Source organism: Mya arenaria, chromosome 14 (genome assembly GCF_026914265.1).
Source record: "Mya arenaria isolate MELC-2E11 chromosome 14, ASM2691426v1".
NCBI lineage: Eukaryota > Metazoa > Mollusca > Bivalvia > Myida > Myidae > Mya > Mya arenaria.
The window spans coordinates 33,735,956-33,760,047 of NC_069135.1; the positions used below are offsets into that span (position 1 = coordinate 33,735,956).

The 24,092-nt window shown below is 32.2% G+C and overlaps 1 protein-coding gene across 1 annotated transcript; it reads right to left on the reverse strand.

The window, feature by feature from the left end:
• Positions 1-577: 577 nt before the first annotated feature.
• Positions 578-15,944, reverse strand: LOC128216031 (hemicentin-2-like). The gene is made up of 8 exons (XM_052922625.1): positions 15,875-15,944; positions 13,859-14,022; positions 13,458-13,608; positions 10,972-11,151; positions 10,617-10,712; positions 7,809-8,063; positions 7,121-7,159; positions 578-1,599 (listed from the first exon to the last, which is right to left on the reverse strand). The coding sequence occupies exons 1-8, from the start codon at positions 15,942-15,944 to the stop codon at positions 1,376-1,378; spliced, it is 1,179 nt and encodes a 392-aa protein (XP_052778585.1). The 3' UTR covers positions 578-1,375.
• Positions 15,945-24,092: the final 8,148 nt, after the last annotated feature.

The following is a 24,092-nucleotide window of genomic DNA, read 5'->3' on the forward strand; positions in this document are numbered from 1 at the left end:
GTCACAGCACCTCAATATTGGCAATATTTACATAACCTAAATACTGGCAATATTCACTGTACCTAAATACTGGCAATAGTGAACGTACCTAAATACTGGCAATAGTGAACGTACCTACATACAAGTAATGGTGATAGTATGAAAATAGTCACTCTGGCAATAGTCACAGTAGTTATGTTAGACGTACAAAACATAAGTTTCTTTCATTTTGCCATTTTAATTTTGTACGTTAAGCAAATCATGTATGGTTGTTAGTTTATCAACTAAGTTGTCATTATTTATCAAAAACAGACAACAAACCCCTCAAAATTACCCGAATAACGTTTTATTATTAAACCAACATCGAATTTCAAATTTAAAGCTATGACAAATATATTCATTGCAGAGTCTTTTTTACAAAACAACATCCAGGCAACATGCCATGAGTAAACATGCATTGTTGACAGACACATTTCAAAATATAGCCATGGTACAATATAAATTGCATAAGCCAATCGTACAACCGAATAATCTTATATCTTATATATATATATATATATATATATATATATATATATATATATATCATAGCGTTTGTTTTTAATGTAATACTTGATTAATATTTCCCTTAATCTAATGCTTTATACACAAACACAACAAGAGTTCTAATAGCATCCATATTTTCTGATTACAGTAATGCAATAAATTGAAATATATTTGGCTTGTACAATATTACTTCTTCAAAAATGGTTTTCTCAAATCGCCATGCAATTGACAATTAAAAGTAAAATGAAATTCATCTTCTTGTAAATAACATGAAACACAGTGCTCTATAACAATGCGGTATTGCAACTGGCTTGTGCCTTCTACCGGCTTCTACATCTTATCTATGTGCAGATTCTCTTAACAAACATATTTCAAATAAGAGTGAAATTTAAAGCCTGCAAATAAAATCTAAAGATTTGCTTTGTTAGATGAAATAAAAATCCGTTAAAAGTTTTGTATAAAAAAATCCGTAATCGCTGTTTAACTAGAAACATAAAAAAAATAATTAAACATTTCAACTATCTTGATACAACCACCGATGAATAAATCATAAGAATTGAAGTGAGTGTTTCACTTATAAACCCATGATTTCAAATTTGGATTATCGTCTTAATCAAAGCACATCCATCTTTGTCTATGTAATAAAGGAATGATGTTATGTTGCTATTTTTAATAAACAATTTAAACATAACTTAAAGTCTTCATTCTTCATCAAACATCTAATAACGCTTGTAGAACATTTAAATAACAATGTAGGACTATTAAATGCAACACGAAGTTTAATTATGAACAATAGTTAAATTTAAACGAAATGGTAATAGCAAAATATATCCTTGCACATTGGCCTCTATTATAAATCGAGTTGACAATTTAAAGACATTATTTCGTCGGATGCGAGATCTTGAATATTTACGACTCTTCTACCACTGACACAATTGTTATTAGTTCCATTAAAAGCTTCCCGTTCTTTTTTTCGATGCTTGATGAAACAAGCGATGGTCACAGACAATATCACAACTAACACACATGCTATCGGAACAGCTATCACCACCGCAGATACTTGAATAGGTTTGACTGAAATATATCAATTGAACGAGCATTAAAGAAAGGCAAGTGTTAATTATATTATTGTATGATAAATTAGCGCGTTAGGATAGCATCCTGCAACACGTCAATTTCCTTGCAAACACGTATCAGTTTCGTACGCGTAGCATGCTAATACACCGAACGAGACTTTATACAGGCCTTCAGAAAAACGTGCCTTTTTAAAAAGTATAAAATTACCTTCCTTCTTTTTAATTTTATTATAAAGAATGTAGGTTTGTATATTAAGCGAAGAGACTGCTTTGAGCTTGAACACGACATTATCTGAAATTTACATTCCGGAATTGACGTCATGTATCACTCGCATTTACGTGACTACACAACGAGACTTAATACAGGTCGTCAAAAAAACCTGCTTTCTTAAAATAATATAAAATACCTCCCTACATTTTAATATTATTAAGAAAAATGTAGATTTGTATTTTAAGCGAAGAAATTGCTTTGAGCTTGAACACGACATTACCTGGAATTTACATTCCGAAAATGATGTCATATATAACTCGCATTTACGTGACTACACAACTCGTGAAATATAGTTTTTGGTTGACACTCTCTGAACTACATTGCGAACTTACACTACAACAAACTATAATCCTTTGGGTAATAGCTTAACTAATAACTTGAAGATTATCGAAACTCAACATCCGACTATATTACACCATTCTGACCCGTTGTATTTTAAGTATTCGACACACAAATAAGCTATTTTTATCTTACGAGCTATTAATGTTATACTTTGATGTCAACGTAATTTTATTTGGTTTAGCAACGTACGCTTCTGAAGGTAGGGATAGTTATTGTAATTAATCAAAAATACCCCTAGCAAGTTTCAAAACGTTTTTATTCAAACAATCGAAGAAGATATTATAGATTGTAGATTACTTAAATTCATAAATTGTACATACAACATTCGCATTAAGAGGTGAGTATTAGCCCCGCCCCGCGTCTGATTGTTTCTGTTTTAATATATACGCTAATAATCTTCTTGTTGGATAATTGAAATGTAGCATTATGGACAGGTTCACAACCTAACCTTATGTAAAGATTAAATATTTCGGAAAGGTTTTGTTCCTTCCAAGAGGTTCATTGCATTTCATATGAAGAACTTTGGAGATATTTGGTTTATAGCATCCGTTAGAGGTAAAATTTAATGTATACAATCATCCAGTAAGCTTAATAGTGGTACCTACACAAGGTATATAGTTACAAATGATTGTATACATATACTTATCGCAAAATAACCGCTTAGTACCCCCCTATAACTACATAAGAGTTTCTATGATAATTTCACATTGGTTTGACATCGTACTTTGCAGACAGCAGAGATATATGGCATCAATTTGTCAGATGTTGTGACCAAGTGTTTTAGTAAGTCATATCAATTTGCAGGTAAGCTTACAATGAATGACAAACACAAGTATATATTGCGTTTATTGGTGTTTGTAAACTTAATAATTATTACTTTATTAACAACTTATAGTGATTACCTCATCAATGTATGGACATTTTTATGGTTCGATGTTTTTTCTAGATCTTGTACTATTATGTTAATCTTTGTCATACAACTAATTTCAATTGACAATTGTAACAGTCTCTTGTTGAGAAAAAATGTGCAGCTGCCTTAGAGCCCTTTCTTCAACCATTGTCCGGGTTCATGGATACCATGTTGGCTCTGCTGGAAGAGGTCACCATGTCCAAGTCGAATGTCTTGAATATGGTTGATTAGTGACTGCCAATTGGCCGCAACCATGGAGCCGTCCTCTCCCTGGCAGTATGCAGCCTACCAATACTGGTAATTTGTTATGTTTTATCCACTTTCAGACTGTGTTGCACTATTTTTCTTTGGACAGCGCAATGAGTTTCTTTTTCACAGCTGTAAAACAATTAAAGTAAAATATGTAATATAAAAGTGCCTTGGAAAAATGCCAAAAAGTGCCATAAGCTAAATCTTTGTTTTTCATTTTCGATTTCAATACAGTTTTGAATTGATCACATGAATAATAAACTTGTCTTCATATTTTGAAACACTTCTTGCAGTAAGATCATGTGGTACCTAATTGTAAACGTTCATGTCAATTTTGATTTAACTAAGCCAAGCTCTGTCTAAAAATGAACAATAATAATTGCTCATCTTCAGCACTTTTTTCTTACATAATATCTGAAGTAGTTGGGCTAAATCAACAATACAATTTTATTGTTCAATGGATATATAGACTGACAATCTAGGTCATGGCATATGCATATGAGTTCACCCTAGATAGTACATGTATGTTTATACAGCTAAACAAAATATTTGTTTCCTTTTTCAATATGCCACCCATCAAAGAAATGGACAGTCCTAGGTAAATTCTCCCTATTTCACTTCTGTATTTGTATCAATTGCCAAGATTGATTATATTTAATACATCGGAACAATTTATAGGATGCCGAATCATCCTGATATACATACATGTATTCATACAATGTAACTGTTAAACCAATCAAGATATTTTTACAAAATAATCCTGGACATGGATTCAATATATTCTCTTGCAAACTGACATAAAATAAAGAATGAACTATGAAACATAACCTCCTCACCTCTTGCTTGCGCACTAACAGTCTTGCTAGACCTTTGTCAAGGTTTCTTTTCCTCAGTTTGTTGCCAAATAATGTAGCTTTGTCTATCAGTTCTAAATGTTAGAACGAGACTCCAGCTAGTTCTGGTAGTCATCGTGAACATCGGCAACTCAAAATGTTCAGAGCACACAAGCTGTCCATTTGCAGAAACGCTTTTCAAGGGACGGTGCCATCCGGCCCTGGAACACTCAGAACTCGTTATCTGAATTGCACGAATCCATTGTTTTCCAAGTTTCTCCTCTTTGGAAAATGTGTTCAGACTAATAACATTACCCGGCGCATTGCTACAACCCCCACACAATAAACAAATAGTAAAGACAATCAAAATTAAAATTTCTAGGATCTGCTGTTTATCAGCCACAATATTTGTTGCACTTACCAGCTATTGTCATCTCTATTAGCTATATTTTAATATTTATTGACACTAGCAAAATAAATATAATATTCAACGTGCGTATACGCGTTCCAGGCCACCAAATAGGGTGGCATTATTTTCTATGATATTCTTCGAAATGTTATTTCTCTTTTTGAGTACAGTAACCTTTTACTGCATTGCCCTTTTGTCTAACATAGCACAGGAAGGGGGGTGCAAGGTGTAAAGCTATGAAGCTGAATGTAGCAGATTCATTCGTAACAGTGTAGAGTAATACATTTTCGTTTGTTTGTGTATTGTGTTTTTTTGTGGCATTTTTAAGGAGGGATTTGGAGGGGAAGGGGGGGGGCTTGTTTAAAAATATTTAACAAATAAGGTAAAGAACCTAATGTATTTCGAATTACACCTTCAATTTTAGTTTTATTTCTAATTTAACCTGTTCTTTTTTTACATTACATTTTGCAGTATATGCTTTCCAAACCCCGTTGGACTGCAAATAATGACCCTGTTCTTATCTTAGACCTATCATATTTATCATTTCTAAAAATTAAAATAACTAACAAATGGATTAGGTCAAAAAACTATGCACACAAAAGTACATTTACGGTTCAATATATAAAATCGTTTTTTTATATAATTCATGAAGATCGATATTGACAATACTGTTTGAGTGAACTTAGATGTTTTACTAAATGGCGAGAAATGGTATACAGCAGTGTCGTATCCACCTCCCCCGTCCACAGCCTCCTCAGAAAATTATCGCGCAATTGCGAAGTATAATACGGATATTGTCAGCAAGATCGAAGATGAATTTGATTAATTTGCTAATGCGATCTTTGTATGACATAATTTAGTTTAAATGTACATTTATTAAAAAAAGGATTTGACTGGATTAACATAAGTGCATTATAGTACGAAGGAATAGATGGGAAGGTTGGAAAATTATTCGGTCAGTTAAGGGTAGTGTAAAGTAAATGAATATAGAAAAGATAACTTCGATGATTTTGTTCATGAGTGATATTTAGACAATGTTACACGAATATTTACTCTATATATATACCCACGCTTTTATTCCAGATAGAAAAACATCGCAATCACACAAGCCATCGTTCGTTGGATTTTGCAAAGCATTCTGACACATCAATCTATTTCAATTGACATAGCATTTAGTGCGTCATTTAAGATGATGAAGTTGTTGTTGTTGATGATGATGATGATGATGATGATGATGATGATGATGATGATGATGATGATGATGATGCTGATGATGATGATGATGATGATGTTGAGAACACGAATACAGCAATTGATCTTTTAAAACCTCTATGTAAACAATAACAATGGATTAAATAAATTAATAAATGCATTAATGAAGAAAGGTCCATTCCGACTCACCAACCAAAAATTGTGTTTAATAGTTATTAACACAAATGATGGATACATTTTGATATAACAGCTTGCATGTAGTGCTGTCTTATTTGAAAGCGTTTGCATTGGATTGCCACGTGTTTTTAATCAGCATTTTTGTAAACTGACAATTCAGTATCATAGAAAGCATCGTGTTCCATTTATGTGCTTTTTAGCGTCTTGTCAATATAATTCTCGATACTTGTCCGGTTCCGTTAACAATCGCCCTAAGCATGCAGATAAGAACATGGATGAGGTGCAGACGAAGGGAGGGTTTCTTTTTATTTTCTAAGCGAGCAATATTTTGGTTTATGAATATGAATGCGGATACAAATGAAGTGTTTGCGTACAATTATGCTTAAATGTCTTAAATTTGTCCTTTTTCATTTTGTCATTATTTCAGCGAAGATATAAATTTGAAAACACAGTATCATATTGGAAAAGCTGAACTATAATATCATATAATAGGCATGCTATGCAAGGGAGGACACGTGACTGCTTCATACCGATTTCTTCAAATTTACCGCAAGGTTGTATCAATTACAAACAAATTAATATAATTTTGACGTTGATCTTAAAGTGCAAACCTTATTTAATTATTCTAAAACATGCATGAAGGAAGCTATAGAAATATTTTTCAACTATTTAAAAACTGACCAGTAGTTCAAGTTTAAAATATATGCCATTTCCTTTGGGGAAAATCGAAATCAATTATAATTTAGGCATTTCTGTGAATGCTCATTATCAGTAGTTGTTCAAGCATTAATAGTAGAAAGGTGAAGGATGGTCGACACAAAGCCAGCAGTGTAAAGGAACATGAAAACGTTGAATTCAAGATATGAATTACCTGAATAAGTCGATTAACAAAAGCATTAATATATTGATGAATCTAAAATAGATTTTATGTTATCGTATATGATTAATCACTTGATGATATACAGGAACACTGATAATTCATGATTAGCCTATAAAATGACAGGATGAAAGTGATTGGAATGTGCCTTATAAATAAAATACATTTTCACTATCTTAACGAAAAGTTTTTAAGTTGATGTCATTTTATATTGCACAATAACTTATGATGAGGCTCACTATCTTTTCCACTTGCAGCTGTACAAGTAAAATGGCAGTCTGAAAGAAAATTGCAGCAATACTTAATTAACAATCATATTATGTTTTTACATCTGATAACCATGTTGACCTCAACATCCCCTACCACCGATTCAAGCGTTATTCTATCGCCTGTTATCAAGGCATATCAAGGACCCGAAATAAATAATATAATTATTCACAAAGAATGGGGCCATGATTTAAAGAAACAGCAACAAAATGTGTATCCTTGCAACATGTAATCATACACATTCTTACACAAACTTCATTAAAAGTTCACCCTTTAAGATTGTATCTCGATGAGTTGTATAGTGTTTCTTAAGAGGGGATTTTCTCATATAACATCATATCAGTTTTGAGGGTCGCTTCAATTAATGATTTTTGTCGTAAATTGAATTATCATTAATCTATAAAATCATCCCAAATGATATCACATTGATTATTTTTATTTCCTCAACTTGGTGTACATTCTAATACTAGCTAATTTTTAAATCATACAAATATGTAGCAAAATGGTGAAACACATAGATAATTTCAATTTACTACTAAAACCGAAATAGACCTTTATTGAATCGCGCCCTATCTCCCTAATGGAAGAAAAACCTTAGTCTTTACGACATATATCAAAATCTTAACTAATGGTATAGATATGAAAGGGATCTCAACATACCGTTTATATGTATGTCAGCTGATGCGTTGTATGGCTGATGTTCGTTCTTTGCAAGGCATGTATATGTACCAGAATAGTTCTTATTGTGAACAATAACACTTTCTCCCATAAAAACGTACAACGAATCGACAGTGCTATTTAGTTGGTTCCCATCCTGTTCCCAGGTGACGTTTGGGTGTGGAAAACCGGCAACGTTACATTTAAGTGTCAGTGGAAATTGACTGGTGCATTCAATGTTGAGTATTCTTGGTGCAGCTGATATGCAAACAGAAAATAGTAATCATTCTGCTGCTATTAATAAAGGTATTGCCTACGGCATCGGGCCCATACGAACAGCACAGACAGTATGGAGGCACCATTCAAGGTTTCATGAATAAGGAAAACCAAAGTATTCGAACATATCCTAATTTTATAGAACAGTTGGTTAAAAAAAATACCGCAAAGTGTTATATACAACTTAATTGATCCTGTTTAAATCTGGTTTCAAAACAATCAGACATTAATATCCATATTCGTCCACCTTCAGACGAATCAAAAAGCTTATATTTATTTTATGGCTCAGTTTTCCGTCTAAGCACTTTTTTAATTAAATACGTGTTGGCATAAACGTTTTGAGACTAGGTTTGCAGAATCAAATACGATGAATTATTTTTCTTTTTAAGTGTGTTGTTTTAGTAGTCCATAATTTCTTTACTTTTTAGAACATATTCTTACTTATTTAGATATTGATTTGAGATATACAGAGCCAATGAGCAGTTTTGTTTCAGTTTGATTTCTCCATTAGATAGACGCTCTTATTTATTCTAAATAAAGCCATTGTATTAAAATGTTTGGCTACCTCAATTTATATATTAGAGTATTTTTTAAGCATAATTTGTAATTAATTTTATTTGGTTGAAAAATGTAGTTACAAATGTCAAAAAAAATGTAATTGTGGATTAAACAACTAATGCACTTGTAAGAATTTATTTAAAAAATCAGCACTTTCTGAAATAGACTTATTACAGCAGATATGCCGAAAAATTTCAACACTGATACACCAATCAATATATTGATTAATATACAAATGAGTTTACATGAATCTTTATAATTTTGATTTGCGTGTATATTAGTATGAAATGGTATAATTTAACAAATAATCCTTGCCATAAATATATTACCATTGAGATAGACCGACGTGAGGAACATTGTTTGCTCATTGCCCAAATGACATATGGTTGATAATATTGTTACAATAGGTTAAGCCCGGAATTATAGATATTCTGGGTTTCCCAAGCTAATCCTCCGGTACACACAATTTTTTACCGTAAATATACACACTTTACTTCAAAAACAATAGAGTCAATGGTCTAATATATAAGTTTAATAGCATGAAATTCACCTTTCATTTGTACCGGCATTTTATGTGAATTCCGGGCTTTTTTGTAAACACATTTTACTCCTATAAGTAAATAGTACTGGATAAAAAATACTGTACATTGAGAGGGAATTATCTGGAATGCATTCTTTCGAATGACATTTTCAAAACAAACAATTAAGCTCAATGATAATTTTTCAAAACTCGCTTTTTTGCTGCTCGCCAAGGGCGATTACTGCGCAGGAATTTTAGAAACATAAAGGATATTGTAATAGTACCGTGTAACCTTCCTCTATTTGGGAGAACGTTGGTATTTAAAATAAAAAATTCCCTAAAAAACGATAGTCAGGGGTATAATAATTTAAGGTTTCGTTATCAATTAAAGCGTATTGTTTTATAAAACACATTGAACTTTACATTTTATCGTACAACGTGGAAAACATCGAAAGCATTGTTCTACAATTTATGAACTTGTCCCTTAGTTGGAGCAATATCTTGAGTAATATCAAATATAATCACAATTATAATTGATAACAGATTTCAGGAATAAGGTAGTTGACTATTTCGAAGTTGGCTTTATATAAAATTTGGTTAAAAATATCGTAAACTGCTATATTCAATTCTATCAATCCCGTTTTTTTAAATCTGGTTTCAAACCAATAAAACATTTCATTATCGCATTCGTCTAGCTTCATACCAATCAAAATGCTTATTATTTGGCTCAGGTGTTTCGCATTTGCTCAGTTTTCCGTCTAAGCACTGTTTAATTAAATCTTGGATTAACAGTTCTGAGACTAGCTCGGCGGATTCAAATACGACAAATTAGTTTTGTTTTGGATATAAACTTCTTGTGTAGTAATCGAACATATTTAACTGTGAATCAGCTATAGTATAGGCGGGTGTTGTTTATATGTTTAAGTAGAACAGTTCTGCTTTATTTAAAAAAAAAAAAAAAGTCTTATTGATTTAAATAATGATTTTACATACACAAAGCCAATGAAGAATTTTGTGTCAGTTTGATATTCTCCATTAGATATACGCCTTTATTTATTCTAAATAAAGCCAATGAATTAAAAATAAAGAAGTGATTTGTAGGTTTCATTTGAATTCAATTGTATTGGTGAGATGAATAGAATACAAATCGGGCAAACATTGTAGTTTTAAATGTTATTGTGGATTACAAAACAGATACACTGGTTAGAATACATTCCAGAAATAAACACTCACTGAAATATTACTATTACAGCAGATGTTCCCCAAATTTTCGACACTGACGCACACATTACTTTATTTGCCATGAGTGGTATCCATTATTGAAGTCGTCTATATAAAACCTTATTGATGGATTGATATAGAAATGAGTTTACATGGATCTTCATAATATTTATTTGCTTGTATATTAGTGTGAAATCGTATAATTAAACAAATTATTACGGCCATAAATACATTACCATTGAGATAGACCGACGTGAGGAACATTGTTTGCTCAATTTCAGTCTGAGGATAGAACTTGGCTGAACAATTGTACGATCCGATGTCCGAAAGAGCTTAAATAAATCAAGGAATTGTGAATGAATTTCGGTATTGAAAAACATATGCCGTACTGTAGTACAACACATTTTATCGAGGAAAATGCACAGCGATGTATGAAACATAAATAATTGGCGTAAAAGGATAAAACAAGTTTTATATTTATTTTTTTACTACCAGACGAGTCCCTGTTGTAATCATTATAGTATGTACATAGCGTTTCAGACACACATATTTTATTATCATTGCATTAATATACATATTCCAATATCTTACTTGGCTTTTCGATACGTAGTTTCCCATTGTTTGATATGTTGTACCGATCGCCGTGGAGCCTAGCACCATTCTGCCTGTACCAGTAAAAATCGATAGAAATTTCAGGACTAAGCCCTTCCAAACCACATCCTAGCTCTACCTCAGTTGCGTTGTCTTGGTAAAGAGCATTTGCTTGAGTAACTGAAAAATAATGTATCAACATATAAACATATTATAATAATACTATGAAAAATACAGGGACAAGTCCAGTAGTCGTGAATTCATAAAATAATCCCAGTTTAGGGACACAAAGCAAGGAAACAAACGACTTTAAGACTACCATTTGATAAATAATTTAATTTTAGTAGTTGTGGTCCTAATGTCAGTTCACTTTACCTTAAATGCATATTGATATAACAAGGAAACAAACGACAATGAACTATTGACACACACACATCAACATCACATACGCAAATGCAAACACCGAAAACAAACTAACACCATATGCAAAAATACATTCATATAGAAGAACTGAAATTATTAATGGAATTCATATATGAGTTTTATACTGATAGTCCATATCGTTTGCCGTTAAAAGAACTTGGCGATCACTTCGAGTAAAAGAAGCTATACGGCATTCTGTAATATGTGTTGACGAGCACTATTCTGTGCAGGTCTGTTCATGATTAAGACAATTATTTTCATTGGCAACATGTTAAGGTAAAACACAATTGAAAGAACTATGAGCAATGCATTAATATAAGAGTAATACATCTAATGCATTGCCACCCGTGGAAGTCCGAAATAGATACTTAAACATTTCAAGGATGGAAGTAGAATAATGCACATGAGCTTATGTCAACACAACTATTTCGTGTGAATCAACATGTCCTTTTAGATTGGCAAAATCTAAGCCAGGTTGTGTGTATATGTTGGTTAAGTAGATCATTGACGTTTATGTCCTCGTCATGTGAACAATAATTTTAAGATTTGCTTTTGTTTTGAAATAAATGTTTGTGTTATTTATTTTCAAATATCATTATATAAAAAGCCCAGGGTTGGTTTTCCGGATTCACTACGTATTACCATACACTTTTACATGTGATGTACATAGACATAATTTGTGTTCTATCAGTTAGTAACACGAGTTTAATTCAACTATATTTCTCATTACAACTTGTGATCTTTTTATATATCTAATAGCTGTAGTAATGAAATCCATCAGTGCTCACAAACAGTTATGATAACTCCTTCAATTGTTTATCTTTCTCCTGTCTACAACAAGGGACATATGCATCAACATAATATTCAGCATTTACATATCTTTCATTTTATTGAAATTCTTCTTAATACGGGTATTTTTGTTATAAATGTATAAAAAGAGTTAATAGTATATATGGTTCTTTTTCACATTGTGCCTGTCTGTTTAACTATCTAATGAAATGGTGATCACTCTCGATTGGCAAAAAGTGAACATATTAATTATATTTGTTTATTTAAATATATTTATTTAATATTTGACTCTGTTATTCTATCAAAAACGTTTAAATTTTAACTGCTTTAGTGTAAAGCTGCAACATGTAATGAAAAGTTTGGTTCTTATCCCTAACATACTCCACTTATGGTTATAAATGTGTTTTTGTAGTGATGCATGTATGACATGTACACACAGGTTAATGAAATAGAACATTTGCATTGTAAATTGTAAATGCCATTGTAATTGTTAAAGGGGTCTTAATGAAATTGCATAATAATATCGTAAATTTTGCCAATTATTGTTGTTTGAAAAATATATAAAAACATCATATGTTCCGTGCGCTCAAACAAATTGCCTTGACTGCGCCTAAACAGACTGTTAACACTGAAACATGTTTTTTTAGCAAAACAGGCTGTTTTCACTGGGAAGGTGTTTGGAAACGTGTTTTGGAGCCAAAATGAACTGCTATCTTTGAAAAAACTCTTGGCCCTAAACAAACTATCTAGGCTGGATAAGATGCCAAAAGCAACTGTACCGATCAGAATTTCTTAGGCCCCAAACACACTGAATTGACTGAAAAAGTTAAGGCGCCAAAAGAAACTGCCCTGACTGAAACAATGTTTGGGGTTTCATAAAAGAAACTGCAAATTGAAATCATGTTAAGTTGCTCACCAAAATGCGACAAAAAGATCAGCAATGCTATATTCATGTATATGGTAATATAGGGTGATACATATAATTCGTCATCACGCTTATTCATGATACTGATACTGATACTGAAACTGATACTGCCTACACCGAAAAACTGAAATAATGAATACATTAGAAACCACAGGGAGGAGCTGTTTCAGATTGCTATTAACACCAGTTGACTCTGATCAGGGATATTAATACAATCGTTTACCCTTGTAATTAAATACTATCACAGATATGGGTAGGGCAAATAACCCCTCTTATGGAAACAATGAACCAGCATTAAACCATTTGGCGTAGGGTTATTTTTTGTACTAGCAAGTATCGTCTTACTGACCTTGAAATACAATGACGTTGATTGAGATTTCAAAGTTTCCAGCCTTGCAGACAAATGTTCCATTGTCAGTTAAAGTCGTGCTGTCTTTAATGAGTGTCTTTATTACTTTTGTCCCTAGCCCTGTATTTATTATTGTGGTCTTGGATGTTATCTGAAAAATAAGATTCTGATTCAATTGTAATCCTTGCATTATTAATTGAAGACACTTATTGAACCTTCCAAACGTATTGGTAAAGGATCGGTAAAGTTTCACAATCATTTGGAATTTTGTTTCCTTGAAAATTGAATACTTTTAATACTGTGCAATTTTGAAGGCAAGTTAGTATTAACTTGTATATTTCCTTAGTGTATATATCATTCATGTCAATCTATAATACATAAAAGATGGGTTCTGTTCATACAATGTAATCATCCTCGTTGTCTAATGTTACAATTTTCCCATTTTTAGCGAAGTATGCACTCCCTTGCGCCGTGACATTGTATTCGTGGATACATTCCAACTGTAGCTTATCTCCTTCCGCTTTCACCAGGTAGGACAAAGCCGGGTTAAGTCTTAGGTGCTCCCCTAAAATACAAGATGAAGGATCTCATGAAAATGACGACAACGTAGAAATCCCGTGTCCAAGTAATGTGAATTGAAAAAAAGACTATACAAATACATAATCATAAATTTGCTATGTATAAACTTGAATGTATTTAATATGAGTCATCCAAACAATTAAACAATGTGAATTTTATTTCCGTTTTAACATTTATCAAGAGAGGGGAAAATATTGACTGAAACTATCATATTTCTGCAAGATGCGATCTCGATACAAGTTGACATGTTTATTTACTTGACTTGGTTAATGATAGACACTTAAAGCTACACTCTCACAGATTAGCCGTTTTGACAACTTTTTGGCATGGAATGAGCCAATTTTTTGCGTAAATATCGGAAACACGGTGATAGAAAACTGGTGACAAATGATCCGATCGCAGATTTTCATATTTCCGTTCGAAAATTAATGTTACTAACACTTTAAAAACATGCATAAAGCATCAATTTCTGAACATAAATAAAAAAAAAGTTGACAAAACATTCAATCTGTGAGAGTGCAGCTTTAAGAGACATATTATTGTAAACTTGTAAACTTGTAAACGTGTATTTCCCAAAAACTAACTTGACTTGTCTAATAAAACCAGTGTTTGAGTGCTAATACATATGCACTTATCACTGCTGTCAGAAACAGTGTTAATGCCATAAATAAAAAAAACAACAACAAATTTGAACGTTTTTTGTTCTTTGATTACAAAAACGTAAAAATATCGTTTAGTTTGTCTTTAATTAGAGTTCAAAAACGTGGACTACATCATATTTGATATATATTGTACTTGAAACATGGAAAATATGTAGGAAATAAGGAAATCCTACTATGGAAGTAATTAAATGTGAAAATCCTGTTATTTAAGTATTTGACTAAGAAATAAGGATTTCCTTGTATTGAAGAAATTTAACTATGAAGATTTTTGAGAAGATAAACAATTATTCCTTCATGAAATGCGTCGTTAAATAACTAAAGCACTTCAGTCTAAATATCGTCCTACCATTTATATTGTTATTTGTTTAAAAAAAAATGTATCCGTGATGTATACGATATAAGAAATGAGTCATCTTCTTCGTCGTACTCAAAATTTAATCATGCATATTTTGAAACTTGTTATGTCTCATAATTCGTATTCACGGATATGGATATTTTAACATGTTTCATGATGTTTCATTTATAATGCTCAATGGGGTTTATTGTAATTTCATTGTATTATTAAGTGATATGATACAAAAACACACAGTTAAGGTGAACGATACATAGTATTTTTTCGAAATGACAAATTCTGATCCTGTTGTATTCACCTTTTAGCAAACTATATAGTGTGTATTCCCTATTTAGACTGATAGACCTTTAAGGATGAGTCAGGTGACATTAGTAATTGCCAGACAATACTATTGATCGTCAGGAACATGGTAACTACATTGACAAATAACACGATTACATGAGAAAGTATGCGGAGAATACAGCATACATATGGTTATATTGTACCCCTGAAAACAACACTGAAACAGACTCGCACTGGATCAAAAAATAGTTGTATAAGGCTCCATATTAGTATGTAAAACAATGAATAGATTTATGGCAGCCATTTATCAGTTACTAAAATATTTAAGGTACGTTTTCCTTTAAAGCGTCGTAAATAAAATTGAGCCTTTATTTGACTTTTAATAGCTCAAATACGATAAAACATTTAGTACAAAAGAGAGACAATATAACAAATACCTAAACAAATTCTTCATTTCAATGATATTCACTTAAATTATATGTTAAAATTGTCATTACCTAGCCCAAAGATTAACTAATGTATGGTATCATGAAACTGCTTACCTCTGCTTACTGATGTTAATACATTCAAAAGAAGCACAGCCATGTAAGACACAACTATCTTTCTATCCATTATTTAGAGAGAACTGAGCGTTACAAGGAACAAATCAATGTGTCCGCTCAGTCACATGTGTTTCAGGTTTATGTAGCGTTGAGTCATGCGGTGTATAGAAAACACGATGCATGTGGCAATTACAATATTTTATGATCGGCTTTAAGAAATGAAATGTGCCTTAAATGGGTTGTTCGGTACATTGTGATAATTACATCAAGTAAAATCAAATAAATAAGGAATAAAAGATTGAATTATGGTTATATAATAACTTTAAGAATGAAACAGATTAGCAGCAGCAGCAGCAACGACAACAATAGCAACAACAACAGCAACAATAAAGTGCAAAAGATATTTGCTGACGTATGTATTTGGTCAGAAGATAAACATCCCAAATCATTTTCTTCCACCATTTAGCTTTTTGCAATTATAATATATTGACATTTATAACACTAAGACAATTGTGGAAAATAAATATTTAACTAGTTTTACTTGTTGGAAATATAGCGGCGGGATAAAATACCACACAGCGAGTGGATTTTGCAGAGGTTTGTATTTCATGGTTTCGTAAACATGACTTATTTCCAGGGATTGAGACCAACCACTTTGCTCTAGTGTCGAGATGCATACCATAAAATTAAATTGGTTGCTTGTCAAATGAATAATTGATATATCAACCTATGATGAATAATAATAACGTAGTGGAACGAGTAAAAGAGAAGCTGGGAACACTACTTGTATGGGTATATATATATGTACGTGTAGACTTCCTATTGTGAACTACATTATCCGGGTATGTGCACGTTGTAGACTTTTAAAATGGCATATAGAATGAAAGAGATGTATGCGAGAATAAGAATAAGTTAAATCGAAATTCCGCAAACGAGCTTAATACTCAACTGCAACATGTATATGTCTGTGTAGCAACATATACACGTACATGTACATGAACACTTAAACGTGCAGAAACACGTGTACAAGAACAGGTAAAAAGGTTTTACAAAAGATAAAATTCATATTTAACCTGATGTCAAATTTGAACTGAAAGTATACAATGAGTCCACTTTTGGCTTTTTTCAGTAATTCATAAATGTTCACACAAATAATCTTGCACAGTATTATGAAGGGGGGGGGGGGATTGAACAAATATACGAAATGTACACTATTTTATTTAAAGGATGGGTGAAATGAGGGTTTGTTTGAAATTATATGAATCTCACAAATTTCAATGAAGAAAGTTACAAAACAAAGCTCGCAGGAAGATGGCTGACGGTCAAAGATGTCAGGCCTTTCTCGTACAACCATCAACCTTAAAGCACAAAAACAGCACACAAACAACTACAGTATCGAGGATTCCCATAATATTATAGGTACATTTTGAAATGTCTATCGAGTATACTGATTTGCATCTTAAATGGTAAAAAAATAAAGTTTATCGCTTTCTCTTAAACAGAAATTCGACAAACATGACTTAAATTTATCAATATTAAAATATTTTTAAATATCATTATTCTATGATTTATTCTATTTAAAAGCCTATGAATAAGATCATTTGAAACAACACTTTTACTTTCTTCTTAACCACTTTCTTAAAACACTAAATAATATGTCTTGATTCATATGAAATAACTAAAAGAACATATTTTACATGTTCATCACATTTAATGTCAAAATACTGAAACCATTTTTACTAGATGAATAATTTCCTTTTGTTATCAAATTAAATAAATACAGGCACGTATTATTCATGTGTAGACAAAAAGACATTCTACGAAAAGATTATCAATAGTTTCAGGTTTATTACAGAACGTACACTGAGTTGGAAGGGAATGATTAAACCTTTATACGACTGTTAACATATATGGAGTTTAAGACAAGTAAATCTGCAAATCGGATCCATTGCTCTATAAAAAATGAAATGAGTTTTTAAAATTTAAATATGGACATTCTTTAACATATTTTGGTTTAATTTGTCTAGTAACAAAGGAAATATATAACTGTTTTGCAGTTAAGATATTAGGCAAAAAGGGAGCTAATTCTCTTAAATCTGTTAAATGTGTGTCATTATGAGGGATGAAATTGGAAGCAAGTGAAAGTTTATAGTAAGGCATCTGTTTACCAATCCATTACGTTGTAGAATAGTTACAAGAAATATTGTCATCATTGAATTATCTACAAATATTGGACAAATAAAATGATTGATTTTTTGACGGAACACAAGGAACTTTTAAATCACCCTGACTTAAGGGTAAATATAGGGTTTTCCTTGAAATGTGTTCGAATGTACTGTTCCTTTTATATCTGAAACACGATCTTTGAAACAAAGTTCGATAATATAGAGGCATATCTTGCGCAAACATTTAGTAAAGTATTTTAGAAACTACATTATTTTATTAACTATTTAAGATGGTAAGTTTTTCTTTAAAAGACATACAACGAGAAAAGCTAAAATTCAACGTATTTCTAAATTTATCAAATCTACTACAGCTGTCATCATATGTCAAATTATATTCAAGCTTGTACCCAAGTAATTTACAATTCACTACTTTCATGAGAATCAACATGAGATTTTATCGCCAGTAACCTGCTATTTGGCAGCTATTTGTACATACTTAGAAAATATTGTAATGTACAAATACAACACATTTTGATTGGTTCTCTAATGACTAAACTTTAAGAACTTGTATACATTTAAGTTATCAAAATATGCACAATAACCTTTCTTTCAATGATACATTCAATAGTTAGAGGGACGTAATTGTGTTCAATAAATATGATATGCTTACATTGATACATTCCCTTGAAACAACTATTATATTGTATGGAACCAATTAAACACTACAATTGAGTGGTTATATTAAAACTGGTTAAATACTGATTTTGAATCTGTAGTAGACTCCACATCATAGGAAGCAACATAACATTTTATCGCATAAAAAGCAGTGAACCCTTGCATTATTATTGAACATACATTATCGCAACAGTAAATGCCTTAACTCGCAAAATATCCCCTCTTACTACACTGTAAGTTAAAGCAATATTTTTCCACCGAAAAAAACTGTATTCGTATGTGCGACTGATGAATAATGCTCTCGGCTTTTTAACAGTTCCAGGAGGACTTCTAGCAAAACCTCGTGCGTTTGCAAAAATAGACGTATGCACATAAAATAAATAAAATTCCTCTAATACAGTTATGAAAATATATGATATAAACATCAAATTCTTCAAAAAAATAAAAGCACTTGGCGGAACATTATAACGCTCATCTTAAAACCACAATGTTTACAAATTAATTAGATTAGTTACTGCTGAAACCAACGCTAACTTCAATATTTATTTCTGTCAAAACCGCAAAACTGTTTGATATGTACAACATCGTGCCACTCACGAGTGTAGTCATTTTTGCGTTAAGGTCACCCACAGTATTCCACTTCCCCCCATGTATACTATTATTACGTATTATAGTACTTTGTAATGATAGTATACATTAGGGAAATAATTCGTGGAATGTTGGGTTGCTACATGAGTTTTGTGATAATTTATAATGTTTAAAAAAAAATTGGGTCTTGGAATATTTTTAATGTGGGGAGGGGTGGTGGGTGGGGGGCTGGCCGTTTACTACATCCATATGTATGCTTGGTCCTGTCAGCAAAACTGCCGCCTCTTACATTAATTAGCGTGCACATGTATGCTACAGCACTATTGCAATGACTTATACTTCGTGTTGAGTCTAATCTGATGATAATGGTCATCCACAATCATGATGTCGGCAAACAAAGGGAAGGTTATGATGGTTACAAGTATAATAAAGTATATTATGCTATATTTTAGGTATTTGGTTTTAATCATTCCTTATTAAAATGTGTTTTTTTGTAAAAGTTTGTTGCTGGTTTCTGTTTCTCTCATGCGTAACAGAAAATGTATATTTATAAATACAATTAGTGGACTAAAACATTTAATGGAATATTAGTCAACTAAAATATTCCATTGAAAAAGATTCAGTAGTACAAACAAATACTTGAATGTTAAACAGAACCAAACAATCTTATTTTGAAATGCGAATCATTTACATTTATAAGCCTGAACAGGGTTTTCCCACATATCTATTTTTAACTTTGGCTAAACATGTCTATCATTAAGTTTAAGGTCGAACTCGTATACAGAATGAATATGAGCAAAACACAAAAATATTATATTAAATGAATTGATTGTGGATCATAATGTGTTTGTTAACTGTTGTGAGTGGACTATATTCGGTATTATATTTGATGATATTTGGTAAGATTTTATTTAGTAAATTACATGACAGCTTTATAAAATCAATAAGTATACAAATAATTAATAGTAGTTATATACTGCATATTCAATTATTGCTGTGAATATAGTTACAGAAGAACACCTTAAGTTTATATATATATATATTTATGTTAGTTAGGGTAAAATAATTTGATAACTTTGGTTATGCAAAACAAAATGTATTCATTTTAACCAGCATTTGAATGCCAATACGGAAAATTGATACCTTTATCCCCTAATCATCGATATCTAAGAAGCACTCCGATTGGCCACCATGTCTGACATCTCAAATTTATATCCCTTAAATTCCGATGCTATATCTTGGATATGCGGGCATTAGACAGGTCCCATGCATAATACAATCAATTATGTTTATAACACGGCTGATTGTTTGGGCAAGGGGGCCACAGCGACTGTGCTCCTTGCACGATCGAGGGTATGTCTTATTTCAAGTGATATTGATTTATTTGCGCTTGAACTTTATTCCTTGCTTTAGTCATGGATAGATATGGAGGTAAAATTCGGGAAGTGAAAAAAGTATATTCGACCGTGTTTCTTTGAAAATGTATCTTTAAGGAGTATCGTTTATGGTCTTGGTGTGTTAGGGGAATGATGAACGTTTTGACAAATGAACCACTGAATACGGTTTATTGAGAAACCAAAAGCGGATATCAAATAACATTCCATCCCATTAGGAAGTAGCATTTAAAGTTGTGGTTATCTTCAGAGATTGGCTGTTCTTTTCAACTGAACTACTTTAAAACAGTTATCCTAAAAATCCAAGGACTATGATACAAAACGAAAAAAATTTAGTTAAATTTTAACAAACTAGAAAATTTAGTGCTTTTGCTCCTAATTTAACGTTTAAGCCACGAAGTCACTTCTTATGTTTTCATTTCAAAATAATGACAAAGCCATTTGTTGAAACTTTTCCGTGCGCTCCAATTTATATGTCACTGTTTTAAATAAAGCTTATTATTTTCAGTCGGATGGTCATCAAGTGGCCGTCAAGGTTTCCTTGGACAGCTCCCCACACAAATCTACCAGAGGAATGTGATGAGGCTCATAGCGTGTGAAACAGTCGTTAGTGTACTGTATAAATATATATGTGTATACATTATACATTTTGCATGTGAACGTGACAACTGTTAATTATAATTAAAAACAAATATAAAGTTAAATGAAGACTAAGAGTCGGTTACTTCTTCCCAAAGACATACTTTCGCAACAATAGCTAGTGTCTATTATGGATGCGAAGTTTTGAAAGTCGATAGTATATGGAATTCGATTTAATCCTTACTGCAACTCACTTTTATTGTATTACCAGATAAGTGATTGACTAAATAATGTGTCAAAAGAAAATGCACCAAAAGCTTACTCGAGGTTTTCTAGCACAGTGAATTCAGCCGTGCTGGAAAACTTTATCTGGCACCCCATGCTAGATGAGTCAAACGCTGTGACGCAATATGGTTTTATTTATTTTATCATACACATTATAATTCTATATATGATTTCCTTAAACATTAATTTTACAAAACAATAGCTTCTATGTCAACGTTTTCACAAACAAGTAATTTAAGGAATGCTAAAAAAATGATATTAATCATGTGTGTGCGGTCATGATATAACAATCCGACACTCGGTCACGCTGCGTAGATTATAACTCGTCACGCCTCAGTACCTGGCAACGCAAGTGTCCTCGGGTTAAATTTATATCCGGATCGGATACAAATGGCATATATTCTTCTTCTTTACCGCATGCTTTACACCAACAATTTATTGACCATTTGTTACGTTTCAGTCGTTTGCAGGAATTCAGGCGGTGTCCAGTACATGTTCAAAGCATTACCAGTATAGAAGTCTGCATCCGCACGAGTTCATTCACAGAATAGAACGGTTGGTGTCTTATGTAAATGTGTATGTTTCTAAATCCCATCATGTAAGGCATGTAAATATATATCGATTTGTGTATCAAGAGCTGTAATATAAAGATGATTGCGCAGATCTATTTCTGTCCTTACTATATCATAGTATGTCTTCAAACTTATTAGTGGATTAAACTGATGCATACGTGTACACTAAGAGTAAACCTTTTAAGCGTTCATGGACTTTTGACATAATCATTATGTACACACGCTTGACGATGGCTAAACGAATGCATTTTGTATGTTCCTGTGGCAAGTCTTGTGATTATTAAACGAAGTTTCTTATTGTAACAAAATATGGGCACAAACTTGTTTTGTTACTTATCATTTCGGTATTGCAATTAAAGCCATCAAAGCCGTTCAGATATTCAAATAATTAAAACAATCGTAAGCTTCACTACCGGCTTAAACATATAATTCAATTTTATTATGCACATTTTGTCCGGCATCATTCGGAATGACTACTTGTGATAACTCATATCAAACCTTTCAACAAAAGATTTTTATCGCAAAGAATGTACTTTGCAATAAGTGTTGTTTTTTTTATAACTAATGCATATGCGTTAACAAGGATTTCATTTTGTTTTGCAATTGTGCTTTTTTATCAAGGACAAATATAGTGCCTAACCGACCAATGGTCGGGAAATATACCATTTTAACTAAAGCAAATGATTTACAACTGAAAGATAAAGAAAACGCTACAGAATGTAGCCTTAGTATGATGGCTTTTATAGAAATAACTATTTAGACTAAAACAAAATAACTATTTAGACTAAAACAAAAGACCAGCCAAGTACTGGCATTCCCGTGTGGCTGTCGTGTTTAATCATGTATCCGGGAATGTTTACGTTGATGTCATAGACTTATTTGAATAGATTAAGTATGTTATTTCTTATGTTTTTTATTTCATTTTCACCAGGACACGCGTACCTAAAACGGTGACAAACGACAACGTAGGATTCTTTCACTACGGAATCAACTTTAAAAGTTTCATACAAGTTAGTAGAATCCCGTGGAAAGAGACGCAAATACGTGCTAATTCGGAGGAAATGATGGCCTATGCAACTGACAATTCATATGGAGAAACATGTCAAGAAGTTTCAGACAACAAACAGTAAAAACATTCGATAGCATAAGTAGTCATGAATTTGATGGAGAATATGCCTCATTCGATAGATTAGCAGAGGAACAATTGAGTATTGCAAATGAATTGCACCAAGAAAAAAAACAATTGTGTAGGGAAGCTAAGCAACAATTGCATCAAAAGACACACAAACTCAAGAATCAGTTGCAGGAAGAATTAACGCAAGAGTTGAAACTGGAGACACACAAACTAAAGACACAATTGCAGGAAGAAGCAGCCAGACATTTTAAGCAACCTTTTAGAAAGTGTTGCCATCATACATGCTCACGTGTGACTAACCGTCCCGGCATTAAGCGGATATCTTCTCCGAAAAGAGTAAAAGTCCGTCCCAAGTTAACCGTATGTAAAGTTATTGAAACGACAACCATCTCAGAGAGAAGCAAATAAATTGAAAGGCCATATTCGATTTATTAAACCTGTTACCGTGTTTGAGTCTAATGGTAGTATGTTATATAGATGTGTAGTATATTACGTCTCAAACAGAATGTGACATACAACAGGAAATCCCATGTCTATAGTTATTGTGAAAAATTCCATATTGCACTTTATGCCAGATGAGTCAACGGGCAACTTACTTTGTTTACCAGACAGGCCATGAGCACTTATCTATGCTATATCAATAAGGCGAAAAGAACACATATTATTTACAATGATTATAATCATTTTGAAAAAGCACCCCTTTTTGCATATTTTTTTATGCATCATGACATTTGTCAACACCCTCAAACTTGCGTTTTGGTGAAATGTGTACGTTTTCCACCATTGCAAAACTTGACATACTAGACAAATCATTTAATTCCGTTG